At 46.0% G+C, this 24,533-nt stretch overlaps 1 protein-coding gene across 2 annotated transcripts; it reads right to left on the bottom strand.

Moving 5' to 3' along the window:
- Positions 1-803: 803 nt before the first annotated feature.
- GUSB (glucuronidase beta) lies at positions 804-24,502 on the bottom strand. Of its 2 annotated transcripts, XM_030536304.1 has the most exons (13): positions 24,269-24,343; positions 22,702-22,854; positions 21,271-21,459; positions 19,462-19,643; positions 17,668-17,810; positions 13,371-13,558; positions 11,862-12,014; positions 10,831-11,009; positions 9,663-9,809; positions 8,712-8,796; positions 6,613-6,789; positions 5,439-5,574; positions 804-1,084 (listed from the first exon to the last, which is right to left on the bottom strand). In XM_030536304.1, exons 3-13 carry the CDS (start codon positions 21,439-21,441, stop codon positions 936-938), a joined length of 1,710 nt encoding a protein of 569 aa, XP_030392164.1. In that variant the 5' UTR covers positions 21,442-21,459; positions 22,702-22,854; positions 24,269-24,343; the 3' UTR covers positions 804-935. The 2 variants fall into 2 exon arrangements, with proteins under 2 accessions (XP_030392164.1, XP_030392162.1); XM_030536302.1 differs by lacking the exon at positions 22,702-22,854 and having other exon boundaries at positions 24,269-24,502.
- Positions 24,503-24,533: the final 31 nt, after the last annotated feature.

The raw sequence follows: 24,533 nt of genomic DNA, 5'->3' as shown, positions 1-24,533 counted from the left end.
TTGCAGCGCTGTAAAGTGTGACTGTAGCCAAGCCCTTAGTCTTTGTGTAAGAAGTTTTTATAACTACCTCCAGTATACTAGCTACACTGAGACTTGATTGCAGCCAATAAGGTAAGGCCGGTACCCTGACTTTGTTATAAGAGATGAATCTGCATATTTAACTTCAACAAATCTGTGTATCCCAAAAACACTGAGGGTGCTGCAGTATCTATATTTCAACCCAGTGTTAAGTGAGTGCTCAGGTCAGACTTGGACAAAGTTAACCTATCTACTGAGAATAATACTATGCTTTGACCTCCAAATGTGAATTAAGTTCCTCCAAGCTGAAAGTCAGGGCTGCATCTCCTCCTTGTAGTCCTAGTAGAGAAGTTCATACTTAAAAGAAGTGGAGCTGCTGTACGTAAGTATATCTAATTATGACTGACTGGAGTGGTAGGGTAGAAGCCACTGTGGTACACTGCAATGACCTAATGTTGTATAGATGTCATACTAACTAGAATTAGCTGTGTACACTTAGAGTAGAGCAATCCTAATCAATTACAGTACACAGTTTGAGATGATAGAGGGGAAATGGTGATTCCTTCAGAACATAACCCATTTTCAGGAATAGGATATGAAAACACTACAATGTTAGAAATTGGGAGAGCTAATGCACGTCTCCCAATCTACCTCTCTCAAATACTTTCGTTATTAAGAGTGTTAGGTATCCACTTTACCAGCTGCAACCATGCAGCCTATTGATTACTAATTTTCTATGGATATATTTAAATTTGCCCAGTGTTGTGTATTAAATAGAACCTGTGGTATGGAAATATTTTTATTTTAGTACTATTTCAAACAGTTAAACTGCACTAATTCTGTAATACTAGATTTCAGTAAAATGTAAACATTAAGCAAAATATTATTTAACGAAAACATCTGAGCTTAATACCCACTCATAAATTGTAATATGTGAGTGTTGGATGGAGACAACTTGATTCATTTGCAAGCTTCCAGTATCTGTCTCTTAGAACAAATGCAGCTGCCTTTGGTTGTCGTTGACGGGTAAAGATCCCCTTCTTGTTCCCTAAAACACGGCTGGTTGCTGTAGATATAAAAAGTCATAAAATCAGGTTTTTTTACAGAAGACTCACAAAATAAAGCATCTGTGTGTAGAGTAAGACACTTCTTTCTTTCCCTGCAGTAATCAACGTGACATGACTAACTCCTTAGCTAAAGGGAAAGAACGTTAGTAGCAGCTTTTCACAACCAAGTTATACAGAGGAAACTTCAGTCACCATCTTCCTACATATGGAAGATGATTATTGTTACACTGGCTTCATTACAACTGATTTAACTTAAACCACTACACCCTTATAGGCTTACAGCTGTCAGACGGCTTTAAGTGTGCCCGTGAATGGGCTGTATCGCTTTAATTAAATCAATGAATTAAGCTAGTGCTTAATAGTCTATGACCAGTCTCATCTTAAATAGCTGGGGATCCAGTTAAATCTCACTGAAGAACTTTACTTTGAGACTCAATTAGATTTTCTTCTTTATTCACCCTTTGTATTACCCTGCATTCCTTTCCTTTACTGCTGTTCATGCCCTTTTCTCCAACTTACTAGTCATTTGTTGAGTTTTTAATCAAACCGTCCAAATGACATCTTCTCCAAGTGGCCTCCAGTTCCTCCATGCTGCATGATGTGTATGGAGCCCAAAGCTGCATTGATTTGTCATTGCAAACTGTCTAATTTTCTTTCCACTATTCTTTTTGAATCAGTATCTTTTCCCCCACTGCTGCTACTTTTTTTATGCCCATGTCTGTCTGGTCTCTTTAGAGCCTTGTATCGCACATGCTCTTTACTTAAGTCCCTGAAGCTAGCACCTGTGGAACAGATTCCTACGGTATTCCACTAAATACACTGCTCACGCTGCCTCTGCTGACCATCTCTCAGGCCTTGGAAGGGGGGACTGATCTAAGTTATGCAACTTCAGCTCCGTGAATAACGTAGCTGAAGTCGATGTACTCAAATCTACTTGCTGTGGTGTCTTCATTGTGGTCTACAGCTGACGCTCTCCCATTGACTCCACCTATGCCTCTCGCCCTGGTGGAGTATGGAGTCGACGGGAGAGCACTTGGCGGTCGATTTATTGTGTCTAGACTAGACGTGAAATCAACCCACCCACCATGCTCCTGCTGGATCGATGACTGCCCATTGATCCAGCAGGTAATGTAGACAAGCCCTCAGTCACAACTGTCACTCCAACAGATTCTCTGTACTCTGGCTTAAGCTTTGTCCTAGGAACATACAAGACTGGTCATTCCCCAGTGGTGGAGACAATAGCATAAATGACCAACCACTTTTACCATCCTGGCATCTAGCCCTCCTGTGCATAGCCTCTGTGGCTACAACGGGAGAAGCTGCCTGCAGCGTGATTAATGCGGTTTGCCAGTGTTGGTACAGCGGTAACGATGGGAGTTACATGTGAAACACCTACAGCAGCTTTGAGCAGAATTTAGAAAGTGAAAAAGGATAGTTGAGGCTGGGCATTTTGGAGGATGAGGAAGAGGAGAGGGTAGAAAGAGTAGTGATGGGTCCCTCTCCAGACGTCACTTGCATTCTGTCGTAGTGCACTGTCTCCACAAACCGGTGATGCAGGCAGGGCCGTCCTTAGGCATAGGCAGCTGCGTAGGGCACCTGAAAATTTGGGGTACCACTGGGTCTTAGTGTCCACCCTCTTGTTTTCCTATCCCTGTTTTGACCCTTCCTGCAGGCTCCCACAGATGGCTGCTCTAGCCTGGTGAGTCTTCCTTGGGAGGGAATCTAGTAGTTAAAAGTGAAAAAACCTCCAGCCTGCCAGACCTATTAGCACAACATTGAAACTGTTAAAGAGACATTCAAGGGGTAATAAAGCCATTTAACAGGCATTTGCCAACCCCAAGGTATATACTGACAGGTTTCAGAGTGGTAGTCCTGTTAGTCTGTATCAGCAAAAACAAGGACGAGTCCTTGTGTCACCTCAAAGACTAACAAATTATTTGGGCGTAAGCTTTTGTGGACTAGAACCCATTTCATCAGATGTCCACAAAAGCTTATGCCCAAATAAATTTTTATACTGTCAGTTTCTGACTGTACTGACAAAAACAGTTGTGCATTAATGTAATATTTACACAGAACATGTCAGTCTACAGGACCTTAGTTTAAAATTTCCTTTAAAAATATTTCATTAGTGAGCTGGTGAAGATTATAAAATTACATTTCTAAAAAATGCTTGCATAGAGTTTTAGATGCACAATCATCTTTTAGCCTTAAATGTGTGGATCTTCAGACATAGTTTTTTAAATAAATCCTTCAAAAGACCTCCCTTATCTAAAATACATATTTTAATTACTATAGTTAAAAAAAAAAAGTGCTTCCAAGTCCTCCTGTCCTTTCTGTCCATCCTTTCACCACCTCTCCCCCCACTCCCCACTGAAGAGAGCCCTTAAAGGGACAACAGTCCTTCCCTTCCAGATAGCTGGACAAAGAGTTCCTTTTCTTTACTTCTGACTATCTGACAAACTAGTTTTAAAAGAACCCTCCAGCAAAATCAGTACCTTAGTAAGACAAAATCCTTGTTATACCTAAAATCTTTGGAAACATTTTTTTAAAGTTGGTGAAATTTCATAACCATGTCTCTTGTTATGGAGATCACACAAAGTAAATTACTGTTCCCTTTTTCTAAAAGCAATGAACATTGTTATGAACACACTAAATCTCTCTGATTAATTTAAAAGAATGTCTTTGTTTCAGTGAGTTAAATATGTAGTAATCTGGAATGCTGGCTTAAGATTTGAGTACATTTAAAATATAAATTCAACTTAGAAATACTGATGAAGAAAATGTAAAACAGAGAAGAGCTGCATCATGTATTCCATTATATGTAATGTTGTATTCAGCAGGACAGCTGACTCACCCTTACTATGAAGTTTTTGCAAATAAATCTCTGACAAACTTCAGGGCATAACAAAAAACCTGTAACTGACATTTTTTATTCCCAAATTTTAGTGCTTTCAATTAGGTACTTTCTTCATGTCCATTCTGCATGAGGGAGAGTGCATGGAAGTCTCTGCGGGGAACTGTGACTCTCCGCCACCATGAGGCAGGCTGGGCATCTCATTATCCTTTGCTGTCAAGTCCCTCCTCCCCCTCCCCCACCAGGCTGTGAGCTTGGGCTGCCATCCGGCATAGGGGCACCAGTTTAATAATACTGCCTAGGGCCCCATAAATCCTAAGGACGGCCCTGGATGCAGGTGCTCCTACAGCACTTCCCTTAGTGTGTGGGACACTTGGTAACACACCTCAACCACAGGAGAGACACCCTTCAGCATAGGAAATGGTGCTTTGCAATTAGGTCCTAGCCAGATACTTGACTTGGTCATGGAAAAATGTCACTTTTTCCCCAGCCTAAATGCAAGAGTTAGCGTGTTTGGAACACAACCCATTTCCAGAGAAACAGCAAAAATAGAATATTTCCATTTCTGACTACGTCATTTTAATGAACTTTACCCTAGTTTAAAGCATCAGAGCCAACTGGCCTAAATTCTAGCTACATTTCAATGAGTAGCTGTAATGGAAAAGTAGAGAGATTATCCCATTCAACATACAACTTTGTGACAAGGTTGTGCTCTCAGTCCTAAATCAACTAACAGTGATAATACTGGAGAAATAAAGGGAACAAGCTGTGGGAGTTAGCTACAGAGGATGTTTCTGAAATTCTTTGTGAAAAGCATGAAGTCTTCTGCATGCCGCAGAAGCTGCCAGAAGTACAGACTTGATTATTACAGTAAGCAGAAATGCTCGACTGTTTGCATTTTAAGAACACAGCAAACTGTGTGAAAGTCAGTGATCTCCTTCTACACCCACAGTCTGGCTAGAGTACAGCTTTAGCTGCCGTATTTGTGTATGAGTTGGGGGAGGGAGAGTTCTGTTTTGTAGTGTAGCTCTGACTCCCCAGATGCCTCCAGACTTGAGCAGTTTGTTCAGTGTTCACTGAACAATGGTATTATTTTTATAACAAGATATGACTAGGCTGCCATTGATCAGCTTATGGTGCTCATGTCTTCACAATTCCCTAGAGAGAGCACTTTGTCCAGAGTTGAATGAAGTTAAAGGAAGCTTTTGGGATAGATGGCTGAACCAGTAGCCTAATATTATAGCACAGGCTTCAATCTTCCTCCCCCCCCGCCCCTCTCAAAAAAGCTGTTTGTGGTGGAAAGTGACAAGGGAATTTTTAAATAAAGGTTTTGCTGCATTTAACAATCTTCAGTGCCACATATACTAACTAGGTTTTCTAGAACACATGCTTGTACTTAAATCTTGTACCCTCAATTCTTTAACACGAAAGCCATGATGTCAGGGGAGAAAACTTATCTTTACATTGCAGCTTAAATATAGAATGGAATCTCAGCCTACCTTGATCTGTCATAAAATCAGCAAAGTTCCAGATGAGCTCCCCAATCACATACTCCTTTCTCTTTTTGTCAAATACTGAATGGTATTCCTTTAGCACAGCCTTTTGGTATTCCTCGCTGAACATAAGAGGTGGGTCCTGTAACCAAAGAAGGGAGAAAAAACTCAAAGATAGTACATAGCAGATGTCAGCAAAAGCCTTCAATTGACTTTTTTCATATGAAAAGGGTTGTACAATTATTCATTCGTTTCCTCCACCACTGAATTATAGCCACATCTATGGAATGTGGTGGCTATTTAGCAGAGGTTAGAAGTACCGAAGAAGGGTATCTAATTGAAACTGGCAGGGGGAGTTTAGATAGTGTTGAATTCTTCTACCTATGTTGGCAGCTCCTTTTTGATTCGTAGAGAGGAAACTAGAAACCTTTTTTTTGATTGATCAACTTTCTTAATGTACTTCCTGGCAACAGCTTTTTAAGTGCTACATCTAAATGGTTTCTCTGAAGCTACACAATCCCATCGCCCCATAATGAACTGACTTTTCTCCCCAACACTGTACCTTCCTGTCTGCTGAATATTCTCCACAACTGCCAAAGCATGGAGAGACTATTCCAAGATGTATCTTCTGGTGGTTTGACCACAAGAGTGTAAATTAGTGAGTTAACTGTAACCTAACTGGCAACGATTCAGCTTAAAAGGCAAACTGCAACACTGCATAAGAGCCAGTTAATGATCTATACTTTGTAAACAGTCTCTTAAGCAGTATTTTAAATAAGGAAAAAAAGGAGGACCAACTACCACAATCAGAATATTAAAAGTTTGACAGGTTTTCAAAGGGACAAAAAAAAAATTATAGGAGGCCAGTGACTCAGATTATGGAAGCAAATTAGTGGCTTGCAGCATACGCCAGTGCTTTTACTTAAATAACTCATCTCCTCAGGTGCCATCTTAGCCCCAGTGAAATCAAGGGCAAAACTCACTAACTTCAATGGGGCCCAGTGTTTCAACAGTAGAGTCCAGTATAATGTGCATGGCAGCTGAGGAGTATATTTCACATTGTGTCTAGCATGTCTCAGAATTAAGGGGTCAGTAAATTTCATGGGTTGGTTGGTTGTGACTGAACTTCCCTCCTTGACCAGCACTGTGTTTCCCAAAGTGGCACAGTTAGGAAACTCACATTGTGAAGCCCAGCAATAGTATCTGCTCCATATTCGCTCTGGATAATTGGCCTTTGGTAGGCTTCATACCAGTTCTCAAACTGTGTATTGAGTTGCAGCTGAATAACCTCCAGATGGCCAGCGTCATGGTACCAGGAGAAGTAGCTATTTATGCAAATTACATCCACGTATGGAGCCTAGAGAAATAATGTAGAGTAATATTTGTAACAAACCCCAAAGTAACTTATAGGTATGTTCCCAAGGCTACATCCCTCTCTGCTGTAGTTCCACTGACCTCAGTTGTTACACTTAGGATCCATTTGGCCCACAGCATTTTAACAGAAAAATGAGACTGCCCACCACCCACCCTATTCCCAGAAAATACAGGAGGAAACTCACCAAGTCAAGCAGTTTTCCCCATCAACTTATGTTAATTTTGGCATTTTCTTACAGATTTAGGTAGGCAAAGTAGCCAATTAAACAAGATTAACGGTTTCATCCCTAGGTTTGTTAGTCTTTTTGGAAATTCCAAGATATGTCTTGGATCTGGTCATGCATTTAAACATCCTTTTTAACTTATTAAATAACACGCTGATCAACTTAGTGGTCAATTACTTTGAATAGTGACTAAGTTCATGCATCAGTGGCGTAATTTAGGACGAAGCATTCTGCGAGTTATATGCCATTTCTACCACCTGGACAGTATGACAAAGGGCACTAGCCCATTGAAGATAAAGTGATGTTATATGTAACTTATCCAATGTTCTCTTAACATGTTTTGTAATAAAGTTCTGAAATCAGAATTTACAGCGTGTAAGTTCTTTGAATCTCTTTTGTGTCTCCCTGAGCTGTCGGAAAAAGCATGTTCCACTGGAGCATGATGGGGTGCATGCAACTAGCAATAGATGGGACACTGGGGTAATCAACAGCAGTGCCCTCTTTGCTATGTCTAAAATGGAAACAAACCCCAGTGGTTTTGATCCTGCGCCAATGGAAGAAAAGTCCTAGCTTTCCAGAGCCACACATGCTAGCTCCAGGACAGCCCAGTTTAGAGAGGAAAGGCTAGCTTACTTGAAAAGGAAAATGAAATGGGATTTCTCGCAGGTACTTGTGAAAGTCATTTATATACACGCATCATATGTAGCTAGACAAACTCATTGTCTAAAACCAGACTTGTTGCAAAGACCTGGTACGCTGAAAACATCACAAAGCCTTTTATGTTGTCTTTGATTTCCAAGGAAATGCTATAGGGAGATCAGTTTTCAGACACGAGCCCTTAAAGCAAGGCTCTCAATTCCGCATGTAGGGCCTCTATAGCAGGACTAAGCCAGCAAAGACTTTTCCGGGCCAATGTCCACGCCCCATTTCAGAACTTCGGGCATATCTCCACCCCAAAAGCCAACTGCAGCAGCAAGTCTCAGGATCCATGGCAGCTGACTCAGACTCGCGCTATGGAGCTAAAAGTAGCAGTGCAGACATATGGGCTTGGGCTGGAGCCCCGGCTTTGAGACCCTCCTCATGAGCTGGGTTTCAGAGCTCCAAACTTGACTGGCTAGCCTGCTACGTTTTAGCTCCGCAGTGCAAGCCCAGTTGACCTGCCATGGGTCTTTTTTTGCTGGGTAGACGTACCCTTAGACTAGAGGCTCAAGCCAGGCTCGGGGGTGGTTAGACTATGGAAAGCCAATAGGCGTCTGCCCAAGAAGAACAAGAGAAATTTACAATGAGTGGAGACAAAACATTCTTTACTATAGTTAGGGCCTGTTCCCATTTGAAGAGGTTTTTATTCTCTGCTTTAACAAACAGCCTATTGCAAGTGAGAGGCTCAGGGGCTAACAGGTACAATAAGGAGTGAAACAACAGAACATCCACAATGGGGTTAGACAGTTACACAATGGGTGTGGTCCTACCCACCATTATAGAGAAGGGACAATTCTAGTCATTCTACTGGACTCAGTTTTGCCTGAGTAATGGCTGCAGGATCAGGTGCTGTGAGCTCTGCTTCTCTATGCAACTCAAAAGTTCTCTTCGGGGGGGACGAAGAGGGTTATTTAACATTCCTAAAATCTACCCCTTTCCCAGTTTTATTAAGCAAACAAAGGAGAAAAGAAATGAAACTTACACCATGATCATGAGCGTAATTAGCATTTGACACAAAGGTTACGGGTCGGGTAGGATCAATGGCTTTAGTGTGAGCTATCACTGTCCTGTTTACAAACAGTAAAACACAAGTGTCCATCACCAAAAAGGAGAAACAGACCCACAAAAATCAGTGAACTCCCCCACGTGCCCAACCTTTGGAGCCAGTGTTTAGTTTAATAGGCAGTAGTTTTGAAAGTGAAATAGTGCGAGTCTTGGATGGTGCTTATCCTCCGCAAAGTGTGTGTAATTCTAGCTAAGAATAACAGACATTAAGAGCTTACAGAGCAAGGAGACTGTTTTGCCTGGGTGAAACACACCCATTGTGCAAATCACTGGAGAGGTGTCTGTCCCCATAAGACATCATAAGCGTAACTTTAAAAGTGTGAGAGAGAAAGGGGTAGCGGGCCAGTGTCTCTGCAGCCTTCAAGATAAGGTGCTGTGGCCTGCCCCAGCAAGAACAAATGAGTGGTACTGCTCTAATCACAGCTTCTTCAGTATGCAGGCCCAAGCTCTATGCTGGCCTCACTCCACTAAGTCCATAGAGTTACGTCAGCAGAGAATTTGGATCCTGGTTTTTCTGTAATTAGGAATGACCAAATCCTTGACCAATTCTGCCTTACCTGAACCTTAGTCTTGTAGGAATATCTCATTCCAAGAGATCTCCTGATGGCTCTTCAGAGTTTAGCTCAGAGAAATAACTGGTGAGGGTGCTGCTGTGGGGCATTAAACCCAATATGCAAAACAGTAGGTGCGTTGGGGAAATATGTAGTAAGTACATAGAACATGTATACAAAGAAACTCTAAAATAGATTAAGGGATCCCTGAACACCTGCCAGACTTCCCCATGCAACTCCTTTTTCTGACCTGAAAAATGATGAGGCACATCCATCAACCTCAGTCTCAACAGCCATGCACAAGAACACACACTTACTTAAAGTAGTAAGCTGCGGGCAATAGCTCTGAAGCTGGTTCATTGGCTACAGACCACATCACAACCGATGGCCGGTTCTTATCCCTGCGGATCAGCTCTTCCATCACCACAAGATGGTGTGCCAGTGACTTGTTCCCGAAGTTCTCCCTCAAAGACAAAAGGAAGCAAGAGCAGGTCACTAAAATGCTAAATAAAACTCACCTTAAATCCATTATTGATACTAGCAATGTAACAAATGGTCTTGGCGCACAGGGACCAAAATTAATCCCTGGTGTAAATCGGACCACACCAGAAATGAAGCTGGCCCTGTATCTCTGGATGGGGATAACTATTTGCAGAACAGCAGCTGGCCTCTTAGATATTCTAGCAAAATCTGTTTTACTTCACACACTCCCTGAACTTGGAACCTGCTCCCTCTTCTCGGGAGCCAAACCACCGCCTCTTCCTCTTTCAACTTCCAGCTTAAAATACATACTTCTAGGCAACTTTTCAGACACTTCTACGGCACTGGCAAGATTTCACCATCACCCAGTGCAGCTTGTGTGTCTGAAGTAAAGAGGAACCCAGACAAGAGCCTTTGAGCCAAACCTCCCCTCACCCTCCAAACATTGGTGGTCTGGTTTAAATGGGCTCCAGAACCAAGCTACCTCTGATTTGGGGTTTGGAAAAACAAACAAGGCCAACGAGGCTTAGATGAACTAGGTTCTCTTTCTAATAAAACCCACCATGTTGGTAGCTCCAGTCACAGCTTGATTCCCTCTGCTTCCCTCCCTGATGGGGATAAGGCGCCACTCACCCTTGCGCTGTAGCTGGGATACAAGTGTGCTACTACCCTGCTCCAACCCAAGGCTGCAGCATAGTTTAGGAATGCAGGTTGGACCCACCTACGTTGCAAGACTGAACAGTATGTTAACAATGTTGAGAAACTACACAGCTCTAGCCTGCTCCGTCACACCATCCAGTGTAGCCAGGCCCGAACTTGTCACAAGCTGATTTTTAAGTGATGTAGAGTCCCTGCACATTAAGCTGAGGTCAATAGGAGCTGCAGATGCTCAGCACACCTGAAAAGCCATTTTCCCAGGCGAGCTGTGCTCAGTACCACCACAGCCGGGGCTCTGTAAAGAATCGTTTTTGAGGAGGGAGAAATACAAAGGGTGGAATCACTTACGGGTCTTTCATCCCCACGCCCGGACACTCGTCAATAACCACGATGCCATACGCGTCGCACAAGTCCATGATCTCCTCTGCATAGGGGTAGTGGCTAGTGCGGAAGGAATTGGCCCCGAGCCACTGCAGCAAGTTGAAGTCCTTCACGATCAGGGCCCAGTCCAGTCCTTTGCCACGGATCTGGGGGGAAAGCAGGCAGGACAATCCAGGAAGAATAAGAACTCGGTAACACTTTGCATTGCCCTTGCACCATCTAGCAAAGGATCTTAAAGCGCTTCACAGTCGCTTCCCTAAGCCTGACAGCACTGCTGTGTGTTACAGCTGGGGAGCTCTGGCTTCAGGCTAAACATGTTACTACATTTCCCTCTCTCAGCCTGAACCAGCTGGGCGCCATCTGCTCTCCACTCACTGTCACAGGGCAGAGGGACACGATCAGGCTTTCCTAGGTTCCATCCTGAGTGGACAGCATGGGAACCTTTCTGCTTCAAACACTATAATATTTGTCTGTCTTTGCGAGTTTTAAAAAACTCCCCCAGAGCTGAAAACTTAATATTTATGCAGAAGAGCTTTGGAGGGGAGAGGGGCAGAAGGCTCACCAAGGCTGGAAAAATCATTAGTCACTGGAAACAGGGTTTGCTGTTTCCACGGTACCAGCTGAGGTGTTGGGCAGAGGCAATAGGTTTCGCAGCTGTGTATCCTCAAACTAAAGTGTGTGCCTCAGTTGCCTACCTGTAAAATGGCCCTTTGTTGGGTGTGTCAGTTTGGGATTGTAAACTCTTTAGGACAAAGACCATCTTTCAATAGGCATTTGCACAGTGTCTAGCACAACGGGGCCCGGATCTCAGCTGGCGCCGCTATGGGTCTAAATGGCCTTCACAATGTTACTGCCAACGGCATATGAGCATCTGGGGGAGGGGATGCTAGGCAATGGACCCCTTCTGGGGGTGGGCCCAGAAGCGGTGTTTCTGGAGCTGATTCCGATAGAGTCGCAGAGAGTGACCTCCCACGCCTCACCCCGTTCTGTGCTCTTACATCGGCATCTTCGTGTTTGTTGACTCCATGGAAGTAGAAGGGCTTTCCGTTGATGAGGAACTGACGGCTGGTGACATGCACGGTGCGGATCCCGACGGGGAGCGTGTACACGTCTTCCGACAGCTCACCGCCCACCTGCGCCGACAGCTTCACCTGGATCCCCAACAGAAACCAGCCTCCGCGTTCAACCCTGACCACACTGAGAATACGCTCAGTTCTACCTCCCTCCCAGCTAATGCTTCCCTCTCAGTGACCCTGCGAAGGCAGCCCATCCCAGCCGCGCGCTCCCCATCCATTTTACAGCCGCGCCAACCCCACCTCTGATTGGTCCTACAGTGGCTGGTTCTTCCACATTCCCAGTCTGCCCTCCTGATGGCACCCACTCCCCTCCTGGCCTGAGGGAAGGGTCAACCCGGGGAAGTGGGTCACAGCGGGAGCCCAGGCTGGGGAAGGTAGAGAGTAGAGGAGAAGGAAGATAGGAGGGTGAGCTGGCCTGGGACTTGCTCCTCCCAAGAACTCTGACCTGACACCCAACCCCAACAGCCAGAACCCTCCATCTTTGCTGGCTTGACCACTGACCAAGCCCAAGACTGGAATTTAGCCGGCTCACAGGCAACATGCACCTGGGGCTTTGCAAACTGGCTGTGGGTTAGTGGATCTACTCTCTAAACCCTATATCCTCTGCCTCTGCCTGAGTGGGGATTTAAAGACAGCCATGTAGGACAGCTAATCCTACCTCCTCTGCCTGAGTTACCTCCTCAGCCTCCTCTGCCTGAGTGGGGATTTAAAGACAGCCATGTAGGACAGCTAATCCTACCTCCTCTGCCTGAGTTACCTCCTCAGCCTCCTCTGCCTGAGTGGGGATTTAAAGACAGCCATGTAGGACAGCTAATCCTACCTCCTCTGCCTGAGTTACCTCCTCAGCCTCCTCTGCCTGAGTGGGGATTTAAAGACAGCCATGTAGGACAGCTAATCCTCCAAGATTGTAAGCTGAAAACGAAGCCGAATGCCTGTATTGTACTAAGGGGGAAAGAGCTCACTGCAGTTGTTAAATGTGTGCAGCGGGTTAGCAGTTTGCTCCAGGTGGATCATTTATCTTCTCTCTCACTCCCTGGGCTGGCTCCCTCTCTTTCCTTGTTGAGTTCTGATCCAGACCTTGCTAAAGTCCTTGGAAAGACTCCCCTTGACGTCAGTGAGGGATGGACTGGGCCCTGGGACAAGACAGCGGTGAGGATTACAAGCACTGTGGTAAGATTCTGAAGCCAATGGCCTCGCGTTCCCTCCCCATACAGCCAGCCCTCTCTTTCCCAGTGGCTTGGCTTTCAGCTCAGTAAGCCAAGAAGGTAGCAAACTTGATTTGATTATGGCAAGAAGTGAAAGCATGTAGGCAGGATTCTTAGGTTAGGTGGAATAAGGCAGGCAGGCTTCATGATGCCCATGGATTTCTGTAATCCTAGGAGGGGAATGAAACGAGAGACATGCAAAATGAGACAAATATGTGCATGTTACCTCTAAGTAATAAAGGTATCCGGGGTTTTCATTCATCAGATAAGGCCACCACAGCTTTGGCTCCACTACTTTCAACTCCCCGATCAGTCCCTTTCCCGTAGCCACCACTTTCCCCTCTTTTTCACGTAAATTCAGCGACAAGGAGTAGCGGGTGTTGCCCATCACCAAAACCTCGTATCGCACCACACCTAGCCCAAAAGAGAGCATGGAGCAGGTTGGAGACCCTTCTCCCATAGATATGTTTCCCGGTGACCCCATTGTGATGCGGGTCCTACATCACCACGGTTAGCAGGGCTGGGTGCTTTCCCAATAATTCAATCACTGACAGGCTACCTGCTGGGCTTCCAGTTATTGATACATATTAATTGGAGTTGCACAGATTGTTTCTTCCCTGTCCAAAAGTCTTAAAGTGGTGCTTCCTTTAGAGCAATACCCTGCGTTAGTTGCGTTGAGGAATCGCTTCCTCATGCAGCTTCTACACTGTAAACGGTTTGTGGGGACAGTTTGGCTCATGAGCTTGGTACCGAGATATAAAGGTTTTGCGGCTTCAAATCCAGTCCAAGGGATTAGTGGATGACAGAAGGTACCTGTATGAGCTGACACCCAACTATGGCTTGGTACCACAGTGCTCATCTTCCTAATGACCACGCCCAAGACTGGAATTTAGCCGGCTCACAGGCACCCTGCCTGTGTGAAATGAGTTTGGTGGGTCTCAGGCCAGTTCCCATTGGACTGGTATCGACATCAACCAAAATTGCTGCTACCGGCACCACTGCTGGCATGCTCAGCAGAGAGGCCAAGCCGTGAACGGACTTTGTAGAGAGTTTCACCCTGAAGAATTCTAGACCAGAGCTCAGGCACACAGCCTGGCAGAGCTGGCAATGCCTCTGCCCCTGCTGACCTCCTGTGGAGAGAGGACTTCAGTCTCCTGGGCTGGTTGTTAACACACCGCTAAATACACACACATATACGCTCGTCAGAGTTGGCTTCCTGACTCTATTGTTCTCAGTCCAGCTCTGTACGTTTGCACTGAGCTACCTTACCACGTCCCTGCCAAAGGAGCTCACAATCTAAAGGCACAGTCACAAAACACACCCAGTGTGGAGTGGGAGGGGGAATGGGATTCATCGTCTGGGTACTTGATGGAACCGGGAGCTGTCAGATGGTGTGGGGGCTGCCTGGAGAGGCTGTTCCAAGCCCAGGCAGTGGAGCAAGAGAAGGAAGGCAGACAGGAGCAGGCGACTGAGACAAAGAGAGACGGATAGGTGAAGCCAGGGATGCATGTCAGAGGATTTGACATGCAGTAATGCAGGGCAAGGGGTGTTGCAGAGGAGAAGCCTGACATTTACCTAGCAGGAACTGCGAGGGACACAGTGCAGAGTGTAAAGAGAAGAGGGCCATAGGGTCAGAGTATCAGAAAAGGAACCATGGAAGGTAATTGACCAGGGGGTGGAAAATCTAAGCCAGATTTGCATTTCCTGTCACAAGGACCTGCTGCTGTCAGAAACGGGATGGGGGAAATAATTACCCTTCACAGCACCCACCTTGGCCTAGTATCTGCACCTGCACCAGGTAAGCTACCGGGAAAAAGCATGTTTGTTAACAGCTGCCCTCAATTTAACGCTGCAGGGGAAATGAATTCAATGTATTGCAAGTGACAGCGCTAAACAGAGAGGCCTCCTTACATGCGAAATGAAATGGACCAGGCAAGCAAAAATCCCTTCATTTCCCTAGCCCCTTATCTGCTTTTAGAGGTTCTCTCTCTCTCTAAGGGATATGAGCCACTTTAACTGGCCTTTTATATTCTTTGTGGACCTGCAAGATTGTGACCATCTGACATGGCTTTAAAACAATTGCAATCATTCGGATAGTCATCCTCAATGACAGATAATCAGAGGAACAACTGAAAAGGCAAGCCACGGAGAGGCAGCTGAAACAATTAAGGCTGTAAAAGGAATTGTAATGGGCCTAGCAACAGGGTCCAGTGGACAAAACACTGGACTGGGAACCAGGAGACCAGGTTACCAACTCCGCAAGTTGCTTTACCACTCTGTACCTTGGTTTTCCCATCTGTGAAAAAGGGATAATGATCCTCTTTTATCAAATGCTTTGAGATCTATGAATGAGAAGTGCTGGGACAATCTGGGGAATCTGTCTACATACCTGAGTTTTGTTTTGATATTGGGGATTATCTGTGTCAGATTGCAAATTGCATTTTGAACATGGGGCTGGTTGTCATCTCAGTTGTCTTTTCACCTCCATGTTGAACTGAATTTCCCAGGAGTTGTGACACAGGGTTAACAGTGGAGAGTTTTTAAAACTTGATGGTCCTCTATTCCCAGGGAAGCACCCTGGGAGACGGAATTGGCTACAGAAGCACCAGTCTGGACAGGTGAGCTGGTAACTAAGCAATGGCTCACCTGGTGGAGAACACTGATCACCTGACAAGGCTGATCAGAGGGTCACATGTAAAAGGAAGTGAAGGTTATAAAAGAAAGGCTCTTAGTAGCCATGGGGGGCTAGAAGAGGAAAGGGGAGTATGCCTGCATAAAAGAGGGTACTCACTGCAGTGAGCAGACAGAAGTTCCATGATTTGGAGGAGAAGTTATAAGAAAGGAAGGATCCATAATATCCCCAGAGCACTCTGATCTGAGCCCAAAGAATGCTCCAGAGTGGTGAGGAAACTGAGGTAGGGAAATGCATGTGTTTAATATTTTGTCTGAATCTTCTGTGCTGTCCCAAATAAGAGCAAGTGGTTTAGAATTCCCTTTTGCAAAGCCTGGGGTATGTGGTTAAACTGTCCCTGAAATGGTAAATAGCGAACCAGTGCACCCACAGGGCTGGTGCTCTGGGAAAGGGCATCGGGCAGCCTGCCTACTCTCAGGACTTAGGCGGTTGGACTGTGGGGTCTCAATTCTCAGATGGGGGTGGGAGACACAGGATCTGCACCCAGTAATGTGCCTAGAAAACCAGAGGCAGTGCCCAAGTGCTGCTGGGACTCAGGAAGTTTAACAGCATGGGGGGAACCCAAATGCACCTGCCTGGTAAGTGTCCAGAAGGGGAAGAACAACTAGGTCTTTGTCAGGCATGTTCGTACCTTGACCCTGAACCATTTAAAACCACCGAGAGTTTGGCCACTGGCCCCAGTGGGAGCCAGCTTGGGGCTTGTAAGGCTACGCATTAGTACAGGATGCACACAGCTGAGCCCCACTGAAAGGAGGAAGAGGCTGGTCGATCTAGCGTTTAGGGCACTGGTCTTAGATTCTGAAGACCGGCATTCAACTCTGTGCTCTGCCACAGATTAACTGAGAGACCTTGTTTAGGCCTCAGTTCCCCACCTGTGAAACAGGCATAATAGTCCGGCCCTGTCAGCGCTCTGGTCTGAGAGAAACAGGGGCCATGTCAGTATCTAAGATGTGTACACAGAAGGGTGGGGGTGGGGGTGTGTGTGTCCCCAGAACACTTCTGTGGAGCTCATGAAATCATCTCCATTGACACTGGCCCTTATGCCAGTCAAAGCAGGATTACACAAAATTCCACCTCATGGATCCTTTCGCTAGACTAGCTCAGTGGTTTTCAACCTTTCCGGACTTCCATACCCCTTTCAGGAATCTGATTTGTCTTGTGTACCCCCAAGTTTCAACTCTCTTAAAAACTACTTGCTTACAAAATTCAGACACTACAAATGCAAAAGTGTCACAGCGCTATTACTGGAAAGTGGCTGACTTCCTCATTTCCACCATAGAATTATACAATAAATCGATCGGAATATAAATATTGTACTTACATTTCAGTGTACCCAAAGCCTGAGCCTCACTGCCCGGAGCTCAAGCCCCGCCACCCAGGGCTGAAGAATGTAACTTAGCTTTGTGGGAGCCCCTGTGGTATGGAGCCCTGGGCAACTGCCTGGTTGCCACCTCCTAATGTCAGCTCTGCACTTGCAACCCCCCAAAACCTGTCCCATGACCCTCATTGGAATTACGATCCCCAGGTGAGAAAAACTGAACTAGGCAAATATCTAGATGAGGTGACGTACCCACTGGAAGACCTCTGCGTACCCCGGTTGAGAACCACCAGAGTATGTTGTTAGTCAAATGTATTTTTTCTTTTTTAAACCCCTGAAGGAGATTTTTACAATTTCTGTGATCAAATGAGTGCACGTGGCTTCCCACACTAAACCTACTACACGATCAGTTCAACCTATCCAAAAATTCCCCAGCAGGAAGCCTTCCCATTGCCTCCTTTCACTTCCCCTGTTGGATAGGAAAATAGTTGCCATCATTGCCTTGATACCTACCAATATTCCCTGCCCAGGCTGTAGTCACAGTGATGTCGTCTATGTAGACAGAGGGGGTTGTATACAACACGACCGGACGATGAATTCCAGCGTAGTTAAAGAAATCAAACCTTGTGTTCTGAACAAAATAACCCCTAGGGTACCTGTGAGGGAGGGGAAAAGGTTAAGTTCCATTTCACAAGAATTAAAAAGCAAAGTACAGATGTTAGCGACATTCTATTAAAATACTCCTGCAATAGATCACATTGTTCTATTCAACAAACACTTGGACAAGTGGGATCCAGTGAATATAGTATCAGAGGGGTAGCCATGTTAGTCTGAATCTGTAAAAGCAGCAAACAGTCCTGTGGCACCTTATAGACTAACAGACGTATTGGAGCATGAGCTTTCGTGGATGAATACATGCATCTGATGAAGTGGGTATTCACCCACGAAAGCTCATGCTCCAATATGTCTGTTAGTCTATAAGGTGCCACAGGACTCTTAGCTGCTTTTAGTGAATATAGTGTACCTGGATTTTCAGAAAGCCTTTGACAAAGTCCCTCACCAAAGGCTCTTAAGCAAGGTTGGCAGGCATGGGATAAGAGGGAAGGTCCCCTCACAGATCAGTAACTGGTTAAAAGACAGAAATTACTCCGTATACAAAATTATTCAAGATAGTTAAATCCAAAACTGACTGCGAAGAGTTACAAAGGGATCTCACAAAACTGGGTGACTGGGCAACAATACGGCAGATGAAATTCAATGTTGATCAATGCGAAGCAATACATATTGGAAAACATAATCCCAATTATACATCTAAAAGGATGGGGTCTAAATTAGCTGTTACCACTCAAGAAAGGAGTCACTGTGGATAAATCTTTGAAAACCTCTGCTCAATGGGCAGTGGCAGTCAAAAAAAGCTGAAGGAACCATTAGGAAAGGGATAGATAAGAAGATAGACAATATCGTATTGCCTCTATATAAATCCCCAGTACCCCCACACCTTGAAGACTGCAGGCAGTTTTTGTCACTTCATCTCAAAAAAGATCTGTTATAATAGATAAAAGTACAGAGAAGGGCAACAAAAATGCCTAGGGGTGTGGAACAGCTTCCATAGGAAGCGAGATTAAAAAAGACCAGGACTATTCATTTTCGAAAAGAGATGACTAACGGGGGGGATATGATCTAGGTCTATAAAATCTTGAATGGTTTGGGGGAAAGTAAATGAGGAAGTGTTATTTGCCCCTTCACATAACACAAGAACCAAGGGTCGCCCAATGAAATTAATAGGCAGCAGGTTTAAAACAAACAAAAGGAAGTACTTCTTCACACAATGCACAGTCAACCTGTGGAACTCCTTGCCAGGGGAAGCTGTGAAGGCCAAAAGGATAACTGGGTTTGAAAAAGAATTACGTAAGTTCATGGAGGATAAGGCAATCAGTGGCTATTAGCCAAGATGGTCAGGGATGCAACCTCTGCTCTGGGTGTCCCTAAACCTCTGACTGCAAGAAGCTGGGACTGGCCAATGGGGGCTGGATCACTCAATAAATTATCCTGTTCTGCTTATTTCCTCTGAGGCATCTGCCACTGTTGGTCCCGCTAGCCCAGTATCTTGTCTTCCATTGGTCTGACCCAGTATGGCCGTTCTTATGTTCCAACACATTTGCTATTAATACTACAGGGATTAACATGGCCTAATGGTTCACAAATTACTTGGAGGTGCTGAATGAGTTCCTTTGATGTGAGGATTAATGAGAATAACTCTGGTGTGTAATTTCCACCACTGCCCTGATAGCAATCCAGTGAACTCACTTAGACTCGTCCCTCATGAACTGAATGGAGCCGGGAGGCAGGGTCTGAGGTGTCAGCGTATTGTTGAGCGCAATGGTGATGCGACACAGAGCTCCGGGGCTGCCCTGAACAATCCTGCTTATGTCTGCTTCAAAGGGGAGGTGGCCCCCTTCATGCTCAGTAACGTTCACCCCATTGACCCACTGCAAAAGAAGAAACGGAAAGGGTGGAGTGGCAGCAGTAGATATCACAGGGAAGCCTGGGCTGTGGGGGAAGAACATGACCTCCCTGAATGCTAACACCGGGGTCAAAACTCTCCCTCCAAGGGCCCAGCCCTGCAGCTCTTCTAGGCACTAACTCCCAGTGGAGTCACACAGAGCCAACAGCACCTTCATGGGAGACTTATCAGGGTGCTTCGGGTGCATCAGTATCTGGTGTCCTTCAGCCTCGCAATAGGGCAACACTTCAGCTACTAGCTCAGCGGTCAGAGAACCAGTGAAGCTAGAGCTGAAAAAGCATCACCAGGTCCTTGCCCTGAGCCCTCTGCTCTTTAGACTCCAGATCTGTGGCTTGGCTCCACTTATTTGCAGACAACATGGAAGCTGCAGCTGGACTCGCGAAGGGAAAAGCTGCAGAGTGCTGACTTAGTAGTGGACCAGGTCTACACTATGGACCTATGTCGGTATAGCTCCATCCGCTGCTCAGGGGTGTGGAGTTTTCCCTGAGCGATGTAGTTATGCCAAACTTAACGCCCTCATGTAGACAGGGCTGTCGATGGGAGAGGTTCTCCCGCCAACCCAGCTACCGACTCTCGGGCAGGTGGATTAAGTACACCAACAGGAGAGCTCTCTCCCCTTGCTGCAGGAGCGTCTTCACTTAAGTGCTATGATGGTGCAGCTACATCGGCGCTGCAGTGTTTTTAGTGTAGACCAGAGGTGGGAAAACTACACCCGTGGGCCGCATCCAGCCTGCCAGCCATTTTAATCCAGCCCTTGAACTCCCGCAGGGGAGCACGGTCTGGGGCTTGCCCCACTCCAGTGCTCCAGCCGGGAAGCAGAGTCAGGGCCCGCAACGCGTCGCTTCCGGAAGCGAGGCATGGTCCCTCTCCAGCTCCTATGCATAGGGGCAGCCAGGGGGCTCCGCTCCACATGATGCCCCCACTCCAAGTGCTGCCTCCACAGCTCCCACTGGCCATGAATCACGGCCAATGGGAGCTGCAGGGGCGGTGTCTGTGAATGGGGCAGCACATAGCAGAGCCGCCTGGCCATGCCTCCATGTAGGAGCTGGAGAAGGGACATGCCACTGCTTCTGGGAGCTGCTTGAGGGAAGCGCCGGCCAGAGCCTGCACCCCTGAGCCACCCCCATGTGCTCCAATCTCCTGCCCCACCCCAGAGTCTGCACCCCCAGCCAGAGCCCTCACCTCCTCCCGTGTTCAAACCCCAATTTCATGAGCATTCATGGCCCACAATACAATTTCCATACCCCGATGTGGCCCTCAGGCCAAAAAGTTTGCCCACCCTGGTGTAGACCATAGGTGCTGGAGCTCGGAGTGCTGGGGTGCTGCCCTTCCCCCTGGCTTGTAGTAGTTTCCACTATAAACAGGGTTTACTGTTTAGTTCAATAGCTCTCAGCACCCCCACCATAAAAATTGTTCCAGTGCCCCTGATGTAGACATGCCCGCAGTGTGTTGTCAGAACACACACAGCAGCCACGTTCTTCTATAATACAGGATGTGGGGGTCCCCTAAGGTAGCTTTTACTGTGGGTATTTCGAGAGCCTCTGAGCAGGGCGGAATGCCTGACGAATTGCTCCCCGGGCCACCATACTTACAACTATGGAGTAATAATGGGCACTGCCAACCCGAAGCACCACGCGGGTGTTGAGGGCATTCAGAAGCCAGCTCCTGGGAAGCAGCACCTCTTTCTCATACCAAACCCAGCCAGTGTACTGCCGCAGGCTGGGATCCTGAGTGAGCTCATTGAAGCTGGCGGGTACTGGCATATCGATCACAGGCCCACTCTGAGAGGATCAAAGGAGACAGAGGGTGAAATGGTTCACTTGGGACTAAAAAATAAGTGTGAAGTTTGATAGTGGTTTAAAAATAGGCTTGTGGGTCGCAGGGCGAAAAGTTGCACTGGCACATCCATTGCAGGCCAGATTCTGATGTCAGTCAACTGCCGTAAATCCACCAGGGGTTTCTCTACCTTGACTTTACTTGGCTTTTTGGGTTGGAATGGACTCCTACCAAATGCAAAGGGAAATTCCTTTCTCCGCCTCCCCCCCCAAAATTTAGATTGAACCTACCAGATTCAGCATAATTTTCACCTAAAATCATATCGCATCAGGCTGACCTCATGCCCCAGCCTCATCGCAAAAGGCAAACTGGGTTTGCGTTTGGGATTATGTTCATGTCGCATTGAACTAACTGTTCAGGATTTACTGCTGACGTAATTACACCAATTAGCCAGCAGGGAGTGCTGAGGGATAGTAAACCTTTCATTAACACAGGCAGAGTGGGATCTACAAGGAACTTTTACAGCCAATATATATATGGCTGTTGTGCTCATGCTTCCCCTGTTCACTGATGACGAGCAATCACGTGCATGAATTTCAAACACTGACCTGCAGGCTCTGTGAAGAGTGTCTGTTTCTGCTCCATCAATCCCATTCCCCCAGCTACTTTCACAAACTCCTTACGCACAGCGGCCACAGCGCAGGACGTGGAAGCGGCCAATTGTACAATTAGTTTGTGTTATTTCTATAAAATGGAGCCCCAAGCCCTAACAGGGACCTTTGCACACCTGCCATTGCATAAGTCTCTCAGGTACTCCTGTGGCGTCCATTCCCATCGTATTTATCCTCACAATACTCCTAAAAGGGAGGGAATTATTATTATCCTTATTTGACAGATGGGAAGCCTGAGAAACTAAGGGCCAGATTTTCAAAGGTATTTGGGTGCTTCAAGATGCAAAGGGCTGCTTAGGTTGATTTTCAAAAGCACTTAAGCTGGTTAATTTCCATGGGAGTCAGGCACCAAATCTAGTTCGGGTGCTTTTGAAAATCCCACTGGCTGTGTCTTTAGGCACCTAAATACCTTTGAAAATGTGGCCCTAAGTGCCCTGCCCAACGACACCCAGGAAATCTGTAGTGGAACAGGGAATTGAATCCACATCCCCTGAGGCTTGGACTAGCACCCTAACCACGGAACTATCCTTTCTCACAAATAACTTCAGACAATTAGGCACAATCCCTTAAAGTCACCGGTCATAGCGAGCAGTAGTAGTAGGGCTGCCAAGAATTTAGGCTGTTTGGGGCCAGATCTTCAACGGGTGGAAACTGGTGTAGCCTCATGGATACGGGGTTTGCAACAGATGATGATCTGGCCCTTTGTCTTCTGAGCACCAGGTAGTTTTTCTACAGCTACAAAAAGCAGCAAATTCAGTGGATTTTTAAGCAAGAGGTTCTCGGCGATATTGCACACTGTCAAAGGATTATAACTATTCAGTGATTACAAACTATTCAATCCTGATTGACTGCCATCCTATAAATATTAACACACACCCCTAAACATTCACAAATAATGGCATGACTTTTAGAAAGTGTACCCAATGCTTTGCTATTTTCCCTCAGTGAATGACATAAGGAAACCCTAGAGACGGTATAATTATTTCACTATTACAGGTTCTCAAATTATATTATAAAATATGGCACTCCATACAGTTCGCTCTCTCGCCTCTCTGAGATATATTATTTATTTCTCTAAGTGACCCTTAATTTCAGCAGCTCGCACTCCAATGGTTATTCCCCTTTAAAAAAATAAACCAAAACATAATACCACTTTGCCTTCTTGTATTCATAATTCTTCTGAAGTAAATTCTATATTTACTGTACACATTTTTTCATTTGAAAAAGATTCAACATTTACTCCATGATTTTTTTTGTATTGGCTCTTTTTAAAATCATTCAATATTGCCTGAATTTTCCAACATTGAGCATGTATAACTACTCTTTAGAGAATGGTATTAATTTCTAAAGCACTAAGATTGCTATAATCATGTTGTCTACAGTTCAGTCAAACATTCCCACACTTTCCAAGCTTCCTGCTTCAGGCCCTTGTGAATGAAACAGAGAAACAGTAAAAGACTGCTCAGTTTTATTGATTAGTATTTGGAAAGCATCTTGAAGATGAAAAGCGCAACTCAAATGCTAAGCATTATGCATGCAATGCAGGGACTAAACAGCAATTGATTTGCCTCAAGTTAAATAGAAAAGAGGAAGCTAAAATCACGTGCCCAGATAACAGGAAAAGAACCGTTGTTCTACAGAAAGATCCTTTTTTTTTTTTCTAATACAGTATTCACGCCTGTGTTTCAGGAAACAGCAAGTGAGGATCAGGATGGAAACGGATATAACGAAGAGCAACTGGAGGAAAGGGGCTCTTTTCCCTTTTTGTCTCATTCTGATATTTATGATGCTTGTTTCCTGCTTTTCATTAGAGATGGGACAGCGCCCTGATCTGAATCTCACAGCTCTGTTTCCTCTCTGGGGAGGACTGACTTTAAGGGGCTCAAATCCTGGTGTCGGGATGTGGCATTCTCGCCCATCTGCCCCATTACAGAGATGGGCTCATGTCACTGGATCCAAACACCAGGCCTGGGTTCTGGTTCGGGCCCCAAGCCCTGGTGACAAAGGCATTTAACTCACCTGCAGCGGGGACTCAGTGGGGACTCCCCGCTCACAGGCTGGCCCGATGTCTCTCTTCGGTGGCCAAGGCCAGTGGCAGATACCCGCTTTGCCACTACTGCCCCAGCAGTGCCCCCCTCCATACCTGTCTCAGGGGCTTCCGGTACCACTGCTGCACAAACCCCTTGTCCCGCTGAGGGGAGAAGTCAGCCCTGAAGCTCCAGATGCCATTCAGCTCCTTCAGCTCCCTGGAGGCAGACTCCCTGGGGTAGAGCATCCCTCTGCCCAGGGCCAGAGCCAGAGCCAGAGCCTGGGAGCAGAGCAGCAGCAGAGCACAGCACAGAGCCATGCTGCTGTCTGCTGGGCAGCTCTGCAAGAGGCAGTCAGCTGAGCCAGGTCCAGCTGACTGC

Source organism: Gopherus evgoodei, chromosome 17, assembly GCF_007399415.2.
Source record: "Gopherus evgoodei ecotype Sinaloan lineage chromosome 17, rGopEvg1_v1.p, whole genome shotgun sequence".
NCBI classification, from domain to species: domain Eukaryota; kingdom Metazoa; phylum Chordata; order Testudines; family Testudinidae; genus Gopherus; species Gopherus evgoodei.
The sequence above is the reverse complement of the archived record's forward strand: the minus strand, read 5'-3'. Positions and strand labels throughout refer to the sequence as shown.